Genomic DNA, 17,902 nt, shown 5'->3' with positions numbered 1-17,902 from the left:
TCGTTCAGGGGTCTCTAACGGCGGTGTGGCAGGGGCCAAGACGTTCACGCATTTGCTGCGCGCGTCCAGATACAGTGGCGGACCGATGCAGCGTGCTTGCAGTAATTCACACAATCACGGAGAGGCTGCGCGTGGGCTGGGGGTGGACGCGGTGGGAGCACGCGTTGAGTTATAGTAGAGCCAAGGGCTGTATAGAGGGCAGCGAGACGACTATTAGGAGCTTTTTTCTTAGGCCTTCGCGACCCTCTATTGGCTTGTGACCGGGGGCCTACCCTGCTGAGTGGGGGAAGAGGGACGGGCAAGGCGATCGCCGTCACGATTCTTTGACTTTGCCAGACTGTTTGTGAGCGCCGCGCTGCTTGTCGTCCTTTGCTCTCGTCATCTCCAACACGCTGCTGCAGGCATAGCACCGCTCGCAGCCATCGTGCAACCCTCACCCTGAAACGCAGAGACGAGCGGCCTCTGGCCAATCACGGGCTAACCCCTGAATTCGCCTCGGTCGCGGGCAGCCATCCCTTGTGTGTTCCTTGCGGGAGAAAAAAGAATCAGGGATCGCTGTTCGACCAGGCCAGCGCCAGGCCAGCACCAGGCCCGCTCCCTCTCCACGCTATCGAATTGCCCATCCAGGACGCGAGCACCCCGAATCCGGACGCTGCCCGGCATTGTATATATCCAGACAGCCCTCAGGAACACGTCGAGAACTCGCGGGGCCTTGATCGGGCACCGGCAGGAACATCCAAAAATCAACTGGCTCCATCAGGTCTCGCCTTGCATCGCCCATTCATTGGTCAACGCCTTCATCTCTCACATTCGGGGCTCCGGAAACTGGGAGCTGTTCCGTGGCTCGCCGAGTGGAATCATGGGTGGAGCACTTGGAGCGTTGGAACCTTGGCTTGGAAGGAACACAGCTTGCAGCACTCCATGTCCTTGACCGACAGCCTGCGCCATCTGTGAGACATACCTGGCCGTCGTGCACCTGTTTGCACGCGGAACGTTCGCATTTCTTTTTCCTTCCATTTACTTTTCGGCTCCCCATGCTCCCTTTGCTATTTGCTTTTGCTTGTTTGTGGGCCACGCGAAGAGAACCAGTTCACAGCTTAACGGCCATCGTGACACCCTCTCCAGACTGACCGTCTGCATGTCACGCGGCAGTTCATCCCAAAAACGGCCCTGAACATGTCATCTCCGTCTGTATCTTCCGGGCGCTAAAGGTCTTATCACACGGCGTATCTAACAATGGTTCCTGGGGCCACTACAGCGCCCAACTTCTATCTCTATTTTAGATCCTACTTTTCTCGCATCGGAAAACGAGATGTCTGTTTTCTGACTCGACCATTCCTTCTGTCTCCACTCACGAAACCAGGTCTCACAGCGTCTGCCTTTAATTTCGCCCGCATCTTCTAAGCCTTGCGGTGGCATGCGCATGAAGAAGCAAAGCATTCGAGCGTCTCCCCATATGCACCAGAACCCGCCCAACATTTGCGTAAACTTTTGCATTCAACACATGCTTCTCTTTAGAAGCATCTGACTAGCTCTCGGTTATTCTAGAAATGCATTTTTCCAGACATCAAACTTGCCACATCATGCGGGGTCCCGCATGAATCCCTCGGCCGCGAAACACGTACTCAAAACTTTTCCAGCACTATGTGTAACCCCAGTTCGACACCTTTGTCTTCTTCCACGCCGATTACGATTGGGTGCATAAACTTCCCCTCAAATCCAGACCCAGAGTCTGACAGCTATATCTCGAAGATCATATACTTCTTCGTGCGGTCCGACCGATGGCACCCTCCTGTGCCTTACGATACCCGAAACTTAAACCTTTGTTCTCTGGCAATCGTCCAGGGTGTTCCCTGGATGCTCTGCATGTTTAGTTGCGACACCACCAAAAAGTCTCCGCAGCAAGAGCATATCACCGCCTTTCCACTTTTTGTATGTTCTAGAACTCCCACACACTTGTCTTTTCGCAAGAACAAATTTGAGTCTTAAATGAGAACCCTCACCGGTTACCAGAACTTGAACGGTCAAATACGAATCCTAAGATATTTCAATGGCTGTAATAAGACCCGAACAGAAGGAACAATAAGAGGTCGAAGCATCTTAACTGACCCGAATAAGGCCATCTCGTGACCCAGCTTACTTGCCTTTTTAGGAAATACAGGAAGTGCCTTCCGCTTCAAAGATAGGTCATCCTTATCGCTCGCACTAACATCTCTCCGCATCTGCGTTTCATCATCGACAATGCTGGGGGCATGATTTGAGTTCTTTGATAGCATCTCCAGCCGCCCACCAAGGCCTCCAAGATCCTCTTCAATGCATGCGTCGCAAACCATTGGTCGGTGCGAATATTCTGCAATATTTCAACCACATATACATTCTTCAATCCAGGTCTCCATTCAACTCGACATCACAGCATTCTTCTCGACCAGATAGCAACACCTTCGGCCCAATCCTAGGTCTCACTTTCTTCCGCACGTATCGTAGAGTTGCACGAGCCGAACAGCCGCCACCAGACACGCCACCGGCTGTTTACGATTCAGGGATTTGACCGAATTGTCGTGAGCTCCAATTCGCATCTATGGTTGATGGGGTCCCGTCGCTTGGGATTGGGCTCACTCTCAAACATCCTGCTTCTCGTTAGCTCAAGATAGGTTGTACGGCTGATGCTGATGTCATGTGTTTTCTCAGGGGTATTATGTCATCGTGCAAGTCCCCTGATTTACGAGCCATGGTTGTACAAGAAGTCGACGCCAGAGCCTAGGGTTTCAGAAGAGTACTTCTCGCACATCTCCACGAGGAATGGCTGCCGAACATCCAAGTTCAGGTGGAAGAGATGTCGGCAATGCGGGGCATCGGAATAAGCAAGCCAGCGACCCCCCGCTTCCAATGTTTCCCTGCCATTTGATCTGGAATCTTTCCATCAATCTGAAGTCCAAGTAGTCCTTCTCACCACGCACTTGCTCATCACTATTCTAATATCCTCCTCTTTGAGATGCTTTCAAAAGGACAGATCATTCTCGCTTTTGACGCATACGGCACACTACTCTCCACAGAAAGCATCGCCACACGACTAGCATCGCATTTCGGACCAGAAAAAGCAGCAAATATAGCGCAAGAATGGCGGAAGTATCAATTGGAGTATACATGGCGCTTGAACAGCATGAGTATCTTCTCTCCTCCTCTCCACGCCACCAAATCCTTAAGTTCCCCCAGATAAATATGAACCGTTCTCCAGTGTAACGCAAAAATCCCTCCAACACGCCCTCGCCGAATCCAGAGTCACGTTATCATCCCAAGAAATCACCAGTCTAATGAACGCTTATAACACGCTCTCCCTCTTCCCAGACGTCCCACCTCTGTTCTCACATCTCAAATCCAACCCCCACTTTCACGCCGTTGTCTTCTCCAACGGCACAAAGGCAATGATCTCCGCTTCCCTCACGCAATCTCCAGATCTCTCTCCCCACGCTCATGTCTTTGAAGACGTCGTCGTTGTTGAGCCCGTGCAGAGGTTTAAGCCGTGTCCGGAGGTGTATCGTTACTTGTGTAGGAAGGTTGGGAAGGAGGGCAAGGAGACAGATGTGTGGTTGATTTCGGGGAATCCGTTTGACGTGACGGGGGCGAACGCAGTGGGGATGAGGACGTGTTGGGTGGATCGGAGTGGGCTGGGTTGGGTGGATGAGTTAGTTGATGGGGAGATGGGGAGGCCGACAATGAAAGTTCGGGGGTTGGATGAGGTAGTGAGTGCAGTGGAGGCATATGTTAGTAAAGAATAGATGGCGAGAGTTCCTCGCATCGAGCCAAGATTATAGTGATGAATTCTTCACAAAGCATCCCACAGGAGTTGCATTTTCTCAGCGTCGCAATGCTCTGTCTGATGTCCGTCGTGGCTTCTTACAGGATGCCAGAAAAATGCTTTGCGTTGCAACACAGCGGCCAGCCATTCGCTCCTTCCCAGAGGCGTACAAGTTTGTCCGCATTCCATGCCTACCTATGTGGCTGATCTGAGTAATCTCTTGGTTCTACACGCCTTTCCTCAACTCATCCTCTGTCAGTATTTGGATATAGACAGTACTTGGTTTTGTTGGAAACACGGATTCCTCAAAATACAGAGTCGAAGATCCCTACAGCAAGTCTATCATACGCTCGCAGCTCCGCACTCTGCCATCTTCTCCACTTCCACTTCATCTATCAAGTTCGAACCTTGCGAAGATAACAAGAATACTGCTCTCTCATCGACCCGCCAACACGCTCCGCATTCTCATTGTCACCGACTTTTCTGGTTACAAAGCTCTAGTGCTTCACCCCAATCCCACCCTGTACCATGGCCTCATCCAAGCCAGTCAACATCTCGCTCTTTCCCTCGCAACGAAGCGCTCGTCAAGCAAGTCTCTCCAGGATCCTCATCACCGGCTTTCTCGTCACAGCCTTCACGATAATTATGCCCTCATCCACCCCAGCCAATACACGGGGTCTTCCACCCCCAAGAATCGCCTTTCGTACAAACATCTACACCCTCCTCTTCATCGGTAGTCTCGCCATCGCCTCAATCATTGCCTTTGTGTCAGGAGAAGGCATTTCCACCTCCACCTCCACCTCCATTGCCTTCTCCAAGCACGCCAAGCGCAACGGCGCATCCCCCGCAACATGGACCCCGCCCCCCCTGCCGCCCAGCCCAATATTCCAAAACCAGGAATACAAAAGGCTCATGTACAGATACTGGCCGAGGCTAGGGTGGTATGAGAAATTCAATCTCATACTGAAAGGGTATTTTGACGTCTCGGTGTTGTTTTTGTTTCATCAGTATGTGAAAGATAGACAGCACATTAGACGATGGTGGGCGAAAAATAAAGTGCAGACGCTGAGGGAGCAGGATGAGTTTGATGAGATGGAGGATGATAAGGAGGATGAGGAGGCGTTGAGGGAGGAGATTAGGAGGGAACCGGAGGCTTACTCGAGGTGGATGTATGAGGTGATGGAAGAGGAGTACGATGATGATTGGGAGGACGGGGAGAGTACGGTTGAGTGGTGGTAGGATACTAAGCAGTGGGGGAAGGGGCGGTGGAAGGACCGAGCGATGACATGGAGAATGATTATGATAACAGCATTAGTTTCGCGCAAGATTTCAGAAAACAGACAACAACAGAATGTCTCATTAGCTTCAGCATCGCAACCCTCATTATTCCCCATATATCAGTCAGTTCCCAACATCACAGCTACCGGAACATCTCATCCCCTATCCCCCATCCCTTACTCCCCATCTCCCACCCTCTACCTCTTCTTCCACCTCACCCTCCCCACCCACTTCACCCACGTCTTAACATCTTCCCTCCCCTCCAACAACTCCACCGTATACCACTGCTTCGCCAGCTCCTCATTCCCTGCAACCCTATGCACAAAAGAATGGCAAGCCCTACACAGCCAGGCCACACTCCCCAACCGATCTTCAGTATGCCACCCCCTCTTCAACACCCTCGCATGAGTCGACCGCGGAATCAGATGATGATACGTCAACGGAATCCACTCGCGATGACACAGCTCGCACGCCGTCGTTCTCGTGGTCGACCAGATGGGTGGCGGAGCCGTGACGGCGGATATGTAGGATTCGTATATCGGGACGAAGAAGTTACGGTGGTCGAGGGCGTCAGAGGGAGACGGGAGGAGGCCGTAAGATGAGAGGCTGTCGAGGGCGGGGGGGACGAGAGAGGAGAGGAGAGATGTGGTGGTGGAGATAGAGAGGGGGACAGTGTAGAGGGCTTGGAGAGTGGGGCTGTCTTTGTATTTGGAGTGGGTTAGGGTGCGGAAGGGGGTGGGAAGGGAGGAGAAGATTTGGGAGGTGAGGTACTGTGGAGGTTTGTTAGCAAGGTAGACGATAGAGGAGATGGCGGCAATGGATCGCACATCGATGAATTCACCCAAGTCTTCAGCGTCGTTGCTGTCAGTATCCTTCTCTAAGTCTCCATCTTCATTCCCCACCTTTGCGTCTGCCTCAGCCTCGTTCCCCTCGCCATTGCTCTTCCCACCCTTCTTCCGATGCGCTCTCTTCTTCTTCGGCTGCTCAGCCGGCGCCGACAAGGCCCTCAACACCGGCTCGGAAAGACATTCGCGGAAGGTTTCGTAGTTCGACACTTCCTCGGCGGGAATAGGTTCAGCCATTGCGATGACGCAAAAGGTCCGCTAGCAATCGTGAGGTGGTAGAAAGTGGTAGGAGTAGTAAAGGGGGGAACTGGAACTCGAATTCGGCTTGGATTTGAAAGGGAGACATAGCGGGATAGGAAAGGCAGTTTATGTATGCTGCGAAAGTGATGGTGTTTCGAAGCTACTTCGAGGAAGCTTGAGCTGTGGTTGGTGGGGCGAGGTCCTCGGGCGGTCTGAGCGATGCTGCGCTGAAAGTGCGGCTGTGCCTGTGCGTGGCTGTTGTGGAAAAGGGCTAAGGCAGAGGAGTCACGAATGTTGATACGAATATATGAATGCTTTTCGAATGTTCTGGATATGCTGTTGGAGAAGTCAATTGGCTCGACGTAATATACTCGTGTCGAGTGTAGTCATAGAGATACTCGGCGCGCAGGACAAGTCACCAGGAGGGCGTATGCATTTTGAAAATACGGGGCCATGAGGAGCAGGAGGTTCGACAAGGAAATCGTATCTGTAGGGACCTGTATAATCTGATCTACTAGAAGCTCGGCTCTGGACACCTCGCTCATATGTCCTGCACTACGTCCCTCAGTCGTGAAAATCATGGCAATATCGTCCGCCCACGATACCCGATGTCCCGCCCGCAAGCTATGCAATGAGCAAGCATCCTATATGCAACATGCAACTCCCATGAACCCGAGTATCAACTCAACTTTACGCCTTCTTCTTCCCGCCCTTACCACCCCTCTTCCCACCTCCCATAGCAGCTTCACGCATCTTGCGCTCCCGCTCAAGTTGCTCCGCCTTCGCCTTCTCCTGCTCGGCCCTCTCCTCAGCCTCGGCCTTCTTCCTCGCGGCCTCGGCCTCCCTCCTCTCACGCACAAGCGCCAACCTCTCCAAATCCGCACGCGCTTGCTCCGTCTTGCCCTCCGCATGCAATTTCTCATACCTCTCCTTCGCTTGCTGCGCCTGAAGCGCCTCCCGCTCCCGCCTGCTCAACTGGTTGATATCCTTGACCTTCTCCTTGCCCTTGCCTTCGGCAGTAGCAACGGGAGTCGGGGCAGCAGCCTGCGAGCGTGCCTTCGCAGTGTGGTTCGGGTTCGCGGGCATGTCATCGTCCTCGTCTTCAGAGGAGGAAGGAGGTAAGTCCCCTGGCTCAGCGGTCTTTTGGTTCTGCTTCGCAATGGCGGCGGCTTTACGGGCTTTCGCTACAGCACGGCGTTCTTCGCGCGTGAGTTCTTGTTTTGGGGCGTCGTCGTCTGAGCCCTCCTCCTCAGAGGACTCGTCTTCGTCGTCTTCTTCCGAGCCATCCTCATCTATTTTCTTGGGGCGCTCGTCCTAGAGAGAGTGTTAGCCGGGTTCAAGGCTGGGACTTAGGGAGAGGGAGAGTGAAGAACGTACACCCCACATGCCCATAACTTCGCCATCGGCATTGAGCGGTTGGAGGTCTCGAGAGAAGTGTTTCCCACCTGCATGCTCGAAAGGTTAGCTCAATGTGATCAATCACCGAAGCGGAGAATGGCGAATGGAACGGGTGACGTACCACCACGTTTAGGTTTGCTGAACTTGCCGCCGCGGCCTCGTGCTGACGACATGATTTCTGCACGGGAAAGCCTTTTTCGTAGTTGTTTGTGCAAGAAAAAGAGTTCTCTGGTAAATTGTTGTTGGGCGAAGGGTCGGAGAGTCGGTGTAGCAGTGGGCTGTCGTGTGGTGTGTGGTGTAAAACGTCGTCTCCCAGACAGCCCGCGAAGTTCTTATATACCTAGCGTGCCAAACTTTAAAACGTGAACGAACCAAGATTCACCACAAGAAATACCAAGTCCCCAAAGCCAACGCACAACAGTAAAACTCAGGACCAAAGGAGTCACACTCGCAGCAGCAGCAGAGTGAACAACACCGCACCCACAAGACCAGCCCCGCTTCATTCCCCCACCACCAAATTGCACCGCATCAAATCGTCTCGACTAAATCAGACTATGCCTAAAATGGTAAGGCTCCACAATCCGCACCAAGCCCAAACTATTACACTAGCTTAGTCACCTTCCGAAAATCCTAAAATCAAATTCCCCACCCGCCTTCCTTCTCCTTCTTCACATATAAAACTGTAACCCTTCATATTCACTCTGCTTTCTCCTAATACATGAGGTTGTTGGAGGGGAAAATGGAGGGGAGAAGAACTCGCCTGCTTACCTCTTTCTCTTCGTCAGGTCTGCAGTCCTCGTGTTGAGATGGGAAAATTTTATGTTAGACGACACATCACATTCCCAGTCGGAACTCTTGTTTGGGAGTTGGCTTGTGCTTTTGAAGGCTGTTCTTCGGCTCAGCCCTTATTATTTGGGAGGTGGTGTTTGGTGGGAGAGAGCGGCTGGAAAGACTGGTGAATATTCAATTTTGCGCGTGCAGCGAAGTTTCGCTTTCTGCATCGTGTCCCCTTTGCAGTTGGTGTTAGTATCGTAAGTCACCATATCGTAAATTCTAAAGCACATAAATTAGCAAGTTTGATAACCTCGCATTAATGGGCTACCTAAGTGAAGACCTAAGTACCGGAAAGCCCGAGTGGCGATCCCTTGGACCCAAACCATGAACAACTCCATTCACATCCTGCCCTGAAATTTCTTTGCTGTCACCAGCCACGACTCCATTGAGACCTGAAAAATCATTCGCTAGGTAAGAGAGTAGGGAGAGGAAGGGAAGTTCTGAAAGCAAATAAATAAAAGTCAATTTTTGGGAAAGGTCAACGAGAGTAATCCACCACTTATGCCGTTCCATCAAAACCATCATCTCATGCACCTTACCATCGGTAGACCCTATCGCATCATCACCAGAGAAAAGTTGCCTTCGGTTGAGGATTAGATGATGTGGTCATCTAGACGTACCACATGAGCTCGCGGAGGCCCTGAGCGTTGGACAGAGCGAGGAGAGGCTGAATCTCCACCTTGTTCTTGGATGAACCAGACGAGCTCTCGGGCTTCTGCTCAGCCTTAGCCTCCTTCTTCCCAGAGGACACTGGGGTGACATTTTCGTGAGCGCGAGAACGATCGGCAGCCAGGTGAGCATAGTAGACAGCCGGATGAAGGGAAACTGGAGTCGTGGACCGAATATACTGGAAACTATGCTCGAAGATGAACTGCTGAAGCTCCATGCCTCCCCACTCGGCCTCGTTCAGAATGACCTGGTAGTGAATTGGTCGAGCTGTGCCTTTTATAGCAGAGTGGGCGCAGAGGTAGAAGTCGAATTCGAAAGGGTGAGTGCAGCCGGTCTCAACAAGGACGCCAGGGTATGGATTGTTGTTCCTGTCAGATCTACCTTTGTCGGGGAAGAACCGAATGTGGTGACGCTTTCCAGCAATGACGACGGTAAACTTCGGAATGGTCTTGCAACCAATCTTGCGGAAGCATTCCTTCATGTCGCGGACTTCTTCTTCCAAGACGGCAGCATATTGACCCTCAGAGACACCATCACGAATGTAGAGAACGCGTTGAGGCGCTTGACCCCGACCAACTCGAGTCATCCAGTTCTTCGCCATGTTGCCAAGGTGTTCATCGATGTTCTGTGTCGTGACCATCTCGACGCGATTGCCGTTAGTATTGCACTCAGCCCAATAGCGAGTGAATGTTGTATCATTAGACACGGCGATGGCAGCGAACGAAGCCGCAGTATCGGAACCAGCACCGGGGGCTGGGTGAGAAACATCAGCACCGATGATCATTGTCGGAATGCTGGCTGCCTTGGGATTCAGCTTGGGGATGATTGTCGACTTGGCAAAGCAGGTAGCTCCACCAAGCTTCGCGTTAACCTTCATACAAACATTGGATAGATACTGGGCAGATGACTGCGCTGCATGCCTCGACTGAACGACCTGCGAGGGAACTCCGTACCGGCAGTCACACGATTTCTTGATGCGGCGATAGACTTCAACATTGCGGTCGTTGACAATGAACATCATGAACATTGGTCGAGCCTGGAACTTGTTGCCAATCGCATTCCAGGCGTCTGCAATCATATCACCACCACGGGCGAGATTGCCGTCGACGATGTGGGGTAGCTTGTTGAACTTCGTGCTGAATTTTCCTCCATGGCTCTCATAGGTCCTAATGAATGAGCGAGCAAAATGCTCAACGGCGGGTTTAGCTAGAGCACCTCTACCCTGAATAACACAAATACCCCAAGAAGTGATCTCGCGCTGATTGGGAGCGATAAACGTTTTCCCGTCGAGACGCCAACGGCCGTTCTGGCAATCCTTAGGCGAAATAGTGCTACCAGCGCCTGAGCCGGCAAAGGTGATAGTTGGGTAGGGAAGCTGACGGGCTTTGACCTTTGCAGGCGTCGTGCTAATCTTGATGCCGTAGTGCTTTAGATACCTGTCCTGGCCCCAGTCAAGCAACCTAACTCCATGTTCAACGGCCGCCCAGCGCTCAGTAGGGAGCGTAACGGCGAACTTGATCATCTCTGACGTTTGCTTATCGCTCAGCTTCGAATTGTAGCGCTGATTTGGATTGATCTTGAGGTGTTCCATTGGAATGTAAACCGGGCCTTTCCGGATCTTCTTCGTCATCTTGACCACAGGCACGCGCGGGATACATTCAATGCCGTACTTCTGCTTGTAGTACTTGTAGACGGTGATCTTGCGCTTCAGTTTGTCCTCGATATCGCGCTTATCATCAGGGTCGGTAAACGAGGCCTCATGGCAATCTTGCTGACAGATCTCCTCAATTGTCCATTGGGTGAGGTTCTCCTTGTTGTGTGTCGCAGTGACACCAAGTCTCTTGAAACGGCTTAGGTCCTTTCGGAGCTGTGAATGCCTCCAGTCTCGCTTGGCATGCAAGAAGTTTGTCTGGAATTGAGGAAGATTTTGATTGAAGACTTGCTGGATGGCGCGGGCCAACTCTTGGGCACGCCAGAAGGTTCCGTTGGCGACGTCGACATTGACTGAGAGGGACTTCTCGAACTTATCATTTAGAACTGGGCGGAGTGAAGAGAAGACACCTTTGAAAGCTTCAATTCCACCACCAAGATCATAACGCTTCTCACCACGCTGGAAGAAAGATTTCTTGATCTGAGTATACTTCCGAGATGGCTCCTCGCGCATGACATGATCGAGGAAATTGACGGTGTCGATGCAGTCAGGGCTCCAAGGAGCATGGCCGCTCAAGAAGGCTGTCAAATGAGCAAAATCGACCTTGCGGGTCCATTTGACGAAGAGGGTGTGGGTATTCTTGTCCTTGTCACAGGCTCGGCCACGCTTGGGCTTGCCTGCCGCGGCAAGGTCTTGAGCCTCCTCTTCATCAAGGTTGACGGTAATGCGCATCTCATCGCGGTCGAGCTTTCTGCCGGACCTAGTTCCTGTTAGCGGTGAACATAAACATACGAGAACAAGACCGTAGACTGGTAGACGGACCAAGCAAGCTTGTTTCCGTCATAGATCCACAAGTGCAGAGGCTCGCCGAGGGCAGCTTTGACAGCCTTGCTGTTCCATATCTTCTTGATCAACACACGTTTGGTTGCATCAGTGTTTTGGCCCCAGGCAATCTAAAACAAAGTCAGAGAAGTTGAAGAAAGGTGGGGATTAAAGAAACTTACATCGTACTGATGCACCGTAGTGGATGGTGCTTGAATGACATTGTATGTATTCAGGGTGACAGCGAGCTCTGTGCCTAGGGTGTTGAACTTGCTTGGCCGATATGGGAGACTATCGGGAATTTCGATCTTGTCCACATTAGCATCAAGATCAAAATGCCGAAAGTTTTTATAGTCCTCAACAATCCGCTTGTTGCAGGCCATCTTGACGAGGAGAGAGAACAAAGAGAGGAGTAAAAGATGTAGAAAGAGAATGGTAGTTGAAACGCTGGTTGCGTGGATGGTGCTGGCGGGTTGGATTTGGAATAGAGGGAGGTAAGTCGCATTCTGGGGTTAGGAAAGGGCGGTCTTAAATACCCCCGGGAGAGCAGAGAGAGGACCATAAAATGGAGCGGGCGGCAGTGTAAACTAGCCACGGTTATGATTCCAATCATGCTACCTCTAGCATGATATGAATCATAGAAGGGGTTGGGGATGGTGCATGCCGTTTGCCTGACGATAACTCGCATGACCAAAGAAGAAAAGGAACGGAATGGGGTAGTGCAATCGAATGCTTATGAAAGGGATTGAACTTACGCCACGAGCGGTATACCAACCCCGCATTCCTAAGAACTCCGAGATATTTTTCAGGTCTCCGGGTTTAGTGTATGTGATGGGCGCGTTTCTATCGAGGACTATAGGGTCCCGATTGCCATCCAAGCGCGGGATGCTCTTGGGAGTAGACCGCTGCGTAGCAACATCTCGACCAGAAGACTCCTGCGAAGACTTCCGTCCCTCCGAAGATCCAGAGCCCTTATTCTCAGCCTGGGCACGCTTCTTTGCAGGACCCACCATTGCGAGTGTTGATTCTGATATTCATGTCAGCGATGAGCTGAAAGAGTAAATTACGATATCGTGCAACACTGGAATGAGTGAGGAAACAGTGAGCAGAAAGCTAGGGCGTTTGCAGCAAACAGTTGACGAAGTTTAATTTCGAGAATGTGAAGGGGAGGGATAAAGGGATGGTGTGGTGGTGTTCATGCATACCTTATCTTGTGAGACCTTTGGTCTAGCTAGCGTGAGCGGAATGGACGGTGAGAGCGATGTATTGAGCTAGTGTGTGGTGTGGGGGGTGGGCTGCCGCGATTGACTCTCTCAGACAGCAAAGATAATGTCAGTCATGATTCCTTTGAGAAAGTGAGAGTGGGGAGAACAATGATACCGGAATTCCAGGTGAGCAAGAAGAGGGTGATGTAGAAAGGATGTGACGGATGCAAGAGTAAACGAGAGTGTTTATGGGCAAATATATGTTTACCCCCGGTGGCGTTGAGTCAGAAAGAGCGCGTCGCCTTAGCAACGTGGCCCGCGAAACATGCGGTGGCTGGAGTAAAAGACTTACTGCGATGGTGGGTTCGTTTAAGTGCTGATGTTGATGGTGAGTACCAGAGGGGGCTGGCGATGGTGATGGTGGTGCCGATGCCGATCGCCAACGCACTGTGGAATAGTGGCGTAGGTGGAGTAGGCGGAAGAGTTGAAGTGACGATGGTGGAGCGGTAGTAGTGGTGCTTATTTGAAAGTTAGTAGGAGGGTTGGAGTAGAAGGAAGGAAGGAGGGTACCGAGCTGAGAATCGGAGGGCTTATATAGGAATGAGCCGAGAGCTCCCAAAACAAGTGAAAGACGGTAGAGGCAAGGCAGTAGCTTTCAATGAAGAAGCGGTAGGGGAGACTTAGGTTACGTAGGGAGCAGTTGGGGAGCTCTGAGGATAGGTAGAGATCTTGGGAGAGGGTGAGACAGAGGGAGAAGTAAGAGTAGTTGCTGAAATATAGGACGAGCGCGCCAGCCATCAAGCACACAACACAGGATGAGTTTGGATATATGGAATGACTACCGAGGATCAGAAGCGGTATTAGACACAAAGAAACTTCATTACACCTGATGAGAACTTCAAGTTCGATGGCAATTCCAAAGTGGTTCTTTGTAAATCGTACAGTTGTTGTTCTACAGGAGGAAGGCACGACGTTGAATTGAGGGGGCGCCAAGCATTACCAACCTTTGTCCTACACCAACCTTTGTCTTAGTTCTACACTTGACCAATCATCGTAGAGGGACGGGAGAAATGCATGATTGAAAGGAACATCTCCAGACAGCTGCTGACTGAATTTCTGTTGGAGTAGAGTACACATGGCTATGGAGTTGTAGATACACCCAGGCCAGAAAGCAGTGCCTACCACCGAATCCAAAAATCGCTTTGTGCCTACGCCAACCTGAATCTGACACACAAGGCCATGGAATTTTAGACACACAGAGGAAGGAAAGTAAAACCCACCATTCAATATCAAGATTGTTTTGTGCTGACGCCAATCTGAACCTGAAACCTGAGACCTGTCTGAGTCTACTTACGGGCTTCTTGTAGGCAACCATGAACGCCGAATCATGCGAAGGAACCTCATTGAAACATGTAGTTTGTCATGTACTTGAGTAAAACAAACTCATTCCACGATAGTCATTGTATTGTCCTGCGCAAACTGGGTTTATTACCAGCTAGGCGAGATGAAAGAAGAAAATTATGGTGTTGAGAGAAGCAGACCTCTGGTTGCCCGTAGAAGGAAATCACCGTCCGTAGAAACCTACCGGTCTTGTCAGCGGGTTCGTTTCTTAGTATTGCTCAAACTAGAGAAAACATACCACTCATTCCAGCTGGAGGTGGGCCCCAGGCGCCCATTGGAGGAGGGGGGAAGGAGGGCGTTGCTGGAGCTGGGCTGGGAGCCAGAGTCGGCGGTCTAGCAGCCAGGTTCGCTTTGGACAGGTCAACAGTCTGCAAAAGACGAACCAACATTTCAGGAATGAATCGAGTCTCTTTATAGGTATGCGCACCAGGGATGAGGTGGAGGAGGTGCTTGACGTCCCTTGGCAAATCTGGTGGTGGAGGAGCAACGGGAAGGGTTGACATGCCCTCCGACGTACGAGCCATGTTGCGCCTAGCAGCATCTAGTCGTCGGCCTGCAGCTCCCTTGAGCGGTGATTCTCCGCGGATCATCTTTCGAGGCTGTGTGAAGTCGCTATCTGATTCATCAAATGGGCGTTTGGGCGAATTGGTGATAGGGAAAAGAGAAGCAGGGGGAACTCGCGGGGAGTTCAGAACTGGTGACGGTCGCTTCTCTTGAGGGGGTGGTAGCGGTACCAAAGGCTCTTCTATTGTTGGCTGAAGCATCATGACTGGCTTCATCTGTGTCTTGGGCGAGATGACAGGCCGAGCGATCGTTGGGTCAAACGTCGTGGTAGAGAATCGCTGAGAGAAGAGGAGGAGCCGCGGGTCTTCGGGAAATAGGTCGGTCATGCGCTTCTCCAGTTTGATAATCTGAGCAAGTTCGCCAAATTGAGACTCGTATTCGTGAAAATACTTGAAGAGCGGTTTGGCTCGTCCAATCGAACCTGGCTTCTGTGTCAATCGGTTTACTACTGTCTCAAATACCGCTCGTGCATCTGGAAAGATTAGCAAGTAAAATAATGGCAGGGTAAGAGCAAAGTGCTTACTGGTTGCATCATTCTGATTGACGAGATGCTTGATGTACTCCAATGCAAAGTTCTCGTCGTCAGGAAAGAGTTTCATGCCGCGCTCAAAAATTTTAGCTGCGGCCGGGTCCTGGTAACAATGATGCTCGATCAGCGCGCTCGCTACATAGGCATCGCTGAGAAGTCTGCCCTTCTTTCGAGCTTCAGCAAATATCCCTCGGAAGCCTGGAGGCGTGCCCGCAGGGGATCCTTTACCCTGAATGCGTCGCATAGTCCTCATCAAAGCGATCCAAGCGTAAGAAATGGTCTTCTTCAGGTCGTGGATCTCGGCGTTATACCCCGTCGAGATAGCTTGGAGCTGTGCCTGGAACCTCGCTTCTTTCTCTTTCGCTTGCTTCGCGGCCTCCTCATCATCGTCATCCTGCCCTCCGTCCTCGTCAGACCCTCCGTCAGAGTTAGCTCGGGAGGCTTCATCAGCTGCCCTCTGGGCCTCGAAAGTTTCTTTCGCCCGAACAAGGGAATGCTCTTCTCGCCTTTTTGTTTGATTGGTAAGATCATACAGTGCGTCCAAAACTTTGTTGAATGGCTCACGAACGGCTTCTCCTTTGCGAATGATTCCTGCCTCGCCATCTTCGAATTCACCGGACAACTCAACTTGATGGGCTTTTCTAAAGGCGAGCAAACAGCTCTCTGGGTTGGCCTCGACGCCTTGCGCAAGGAATTCATTTCCCTCCTTGTCCATATTATTCTGGAAACACCACTCAGCAGCATCATACCACAACTCAGGCCAGAAGCGGAGGGCCATGAGGGCATGTTTGTAGAGATACACGATACGTTTGTTCATGAGAGCACGATCATCTTCTTTAAGAATAAGCGGATCGTCCTTTTCCCATTGGATCCAATGCTTCCACATGTTGACCTGCGTCATGTAATCATCATAACCGTCGAAACCTGGCCGAGGTGGGAGTTTGGGTAAGGTTGTTCGGTCAATCCCTCTAGTAATGTTGTCGAGGACATTGTTCGCGCTTCGCGCGGTCATGTAGAAGGGTGACTTTTCTTGGAGGTTCTTCCGGCCCTAGCGTGAAACAAGTGTTAGTGACCGTTACAAGACTTGGACAAAGAGGGATTCCTACTGCTGCTTTATTGAAACTGAGTTCAAACCTGTCATACTCCCTCCAGATTTCGAGCAAAGCACTCGTAGGAACAGCAATGGCTCGTTGATAGACTTTCCGCAGTGTATCCATCTTCTGCATATCTTGCCAATTGCTACCGCCAACAATTCCGGGGCCAGACTTAATGAATTCAATGTACTCATGCCATATCCTACCAGAGTTGACATCGATGCCTACGTTGTCCAAGACAAATTCGTAGACCTGTGTAATGATTTGACGAGCATTGCCTGACTGATCAGTGGTCAAATTATTGCGACGTCGAATGTAGCTGATGTAGGTTGACCATAGATCAACATGTGGAGTCGCCATGATAGATCGCTCAAACAAGCGTTCGATTCTACTAAACTCGTCGAGGTCTGTCTCCATCTGGACGTATTGAACCCATTGCTCCGCCTGGAAGGCATTAGTAAATCTCACAGCAGGGTGTTGAGTCAACCTACCGCTGAGGGGAACACTTTAAAGAATCTATCGTATACGGCTCGGGCGTCATCGATCTTGTGTCTTTTTCGGTGTTCTGCAATTAGATCTAGCCATGCCTCCATGTCACCACGAGGGTCTTCAGCGATTCTATCTTCAAGAATGCCAACTCGATCCTGTGAGAGACGTGGCTTCGGAAGAGAAGTAGCAACTGGAGTGACTGGAGTGGTAGAAGGACGTGCTGAGACAGTGTTCAGCCGATCTGGGACTGCTGATTTAGTAGCGTCTGGCGCAGGCGTACCAGCACCAGGAAGAGACGAAGCAACAGTGGGAGCAGCGTCATTGACAGTAACAAAAGTGGAGGAGGAAACACCAGAGTGACCCTGGTCTTGTGCACTATGTAACGGTACATTGGTAGAGGGGGGCAGTGTATTGTTTGGAGTTTGAGTAAGCGAACGCTGTGGTGTAGCAGACGAACCCCCCGAGGCATTCAACAACGCAGATCCAGCCGCCATCGGTCTCGAAACTGGCACATCATCCTCGTCGTCTTCACTCTCGTCGACGAATCCACCCATGGTGCGAGGCTGCTTGGGCGGCGTCGGCACAGCAGAAGCAGCGTCGGCAGGTTGCGGCTTGAGCGCGTTCTCGGTCGCTGGGGACGGAGTATTGCCAGGAGACTCTGGCATAGAGGCTGACTGATCGGAGGGAGAGCGGTCATTGCCGTCAGGATAAGAAGGGGGGAGGGCGGATGGGTCGTACTCGTCCTCCTCTCCATCGTCGGCGACAGGCTCGGGGTGGCCGATGCCGCTGGTGGAGTAGTCGCCGGCGGGATCATACTCGGCCTGTGAGTTGAGGAAAGCGAGCTCGGGATCCATGTCCGCCATGGTTGCGGCAGGCGCGAGGCAGACCGGAAGCTGCGAGGTGACGAAAAGTCAGGCGCGACTGGCAAGACAATTGGGGAGATGTCCTATTGAGCGTGTAGGAGGTGGGCTGTAAGAGGCAGTGCTCCCAGCAGGAAGGAGCGATGTCTTTGTCTGCACGGTTAGTGTAGAGACACAAATGGAGGGGGGGAGGCTTCTTTGTGTTGTGTTGTAGAGGACAGCCCTTG

The 17,902-nt window shown here is 51.6% G+C and overlaps 6 protein-coding genes across 6 annotated transcripts; 2 read left to right on the top strand and 4 right to left on the bottom strand.

Moving 5' to 3' along the window:
* Positions 1-1,568: 1,568 nt before the first annotated feature.
* BDR25DRAFT_33700 (uncharacterized protein) lies at positions 1,569-2,624 on the top strand. The gene is made up of 3 exons (XM_033693153.1): positions 1,569-1,932; positions 2,014-2,089; positions 2,153-2,624. Exons 1-3 carry the CDS (start codon positions 1,645-1,647, stop codon positions 2,254-2,256), a joined length of 468 nt encoding a protein of 155 aa, XP_033547141.1. The 5' UTR covers positions 1,569-1,644; the 3' UTR covers positions 2,257-2,624.
* Positions 2,590-3,776, top strand: BDR25DRAFT_369464 (haloacid dehalogenase; the record flags this gene model as incomplete). Its single annotated transcript, XM_033697101.1, has 2 exons — positions 2,590-3,164; positions 3,214-3,776. The coding sequence occupies exons 1-2, from the start codon at positions 2,993-2,995 to the stop codon at positions 3,774-3,776; spliced, it is 735 nt and encodes a 244-aa protein (XP_033547140.1). The 5' UTR covers positions 2,590-2,992.
* Positions 3,777-5,307: 1,531 nt separating this feature from the next.
* BDR25DRAFT_262091 (uncharacterized protein) lies at positions 5,308-6,308 on the bottom strand (the record flags this gene model as incomplete). The annotated part of the gene is made up of 2 exons (XM_033686747.1): positions 5,902-6,308; positions 5,308-5,844 (listed from the first exon to the last, which is right to left on the bottom strand). Coding segments are annotated over exons 1-2 (792 nt in total), but the record flags the coding sequence as incomplete, so codon positions are not given.
* A 333-nt stretch (positions 6,309-6,641) lies between these two features.
* Positions 6,642-8,032, bottom strand: BDR25DRAFT_287125 (uncharacterized protein). The gene is made up of 3 exons (XM_033688299.1): positions 7,679-8,032; positions 7,537-7,604; positions 6,642-7,473 (listed from the first exon to the last, which is right to left on the bottom strand). The coding sequence occupies exons 1-3, from the start codon at positions 7,728-7,730 to the stop codon at positions 6,850-6,852; spliced, it is 744 nt and encodes a 247-aa protein (XP_033547138.1). The 5' UTR covers positions 7,731-8,032; the 3' UTR covers positions 6,642-6,849.
* Positions 8,033-9,001: 969 nt separating this feature from the next.
* On the bottom strand, positions 9,002-12,546 carry BDR25DRAFT_287121 (eukaryotic translation initiation factor 2C 2; the record flags this gene model as incomplete). Its single annotated transcript, XM_033688298.1, has 4 exons — positions 9,002-11,462; positions 11,522-11,664; positions 11,716-11,841; positions 12,289-12,546. 4 exons carry the CDS (start codon positions 12,544-12,546, stop codon positions 9,002-9,004), a joined length of 2,988 nt encoding a protein of 995 aa, XP_033547137.1.
* Positions 12,547-13,818: 1,272 nt separating this feature from the next.
* On the bottom strand, positions 13,819-17,878 carry BDR25DRAFT_343074 (uncharacterized protein). Its single transcript, XM_033693793.1, has 5 exons — positions 16,818-17,878; positions 16,339-16,770; positions 15,227-16,280; positions 14,378-15,175; positions 13,819-14,319 (listed from the first exon to the last, which is right to left on the bottom strand). The coding sequence occupies exons 1-5, from the start codon at positions 17,676-17,678 to the stop codon at positions 14,303-14,305; spliced, it is 3,162 nt and encodes a 1,053-aa protein (XP_033547136.1). The 5' UTR covers positions 17,679-17,878; the 3' UTR covers positions 13,819-14,302.
* Positions 17,879-17,902: the final 24 nt, after the last annotated feature.

Source organism: Lindgomyces ingoldianus (assembly GCF_010093535.1).
Source record: "Lindgomyces ingoldianus strain ATCC 200398 unplaced genomic scaffold BDR25scaffold_17, whole genome shotgun sequence".
Lineage (NCBI taxonomy): Eukaryota > Fungi > Ascomycota > Dothideomycetes > Pleosporales > Lindgomycetaceae > Lindgomyces > Lindgomyces ingoldianus.
Note: the sequence above shows the minus strand (reverse complement) of the source record. Positions and strands in the feature narration are given on the sequence as shown.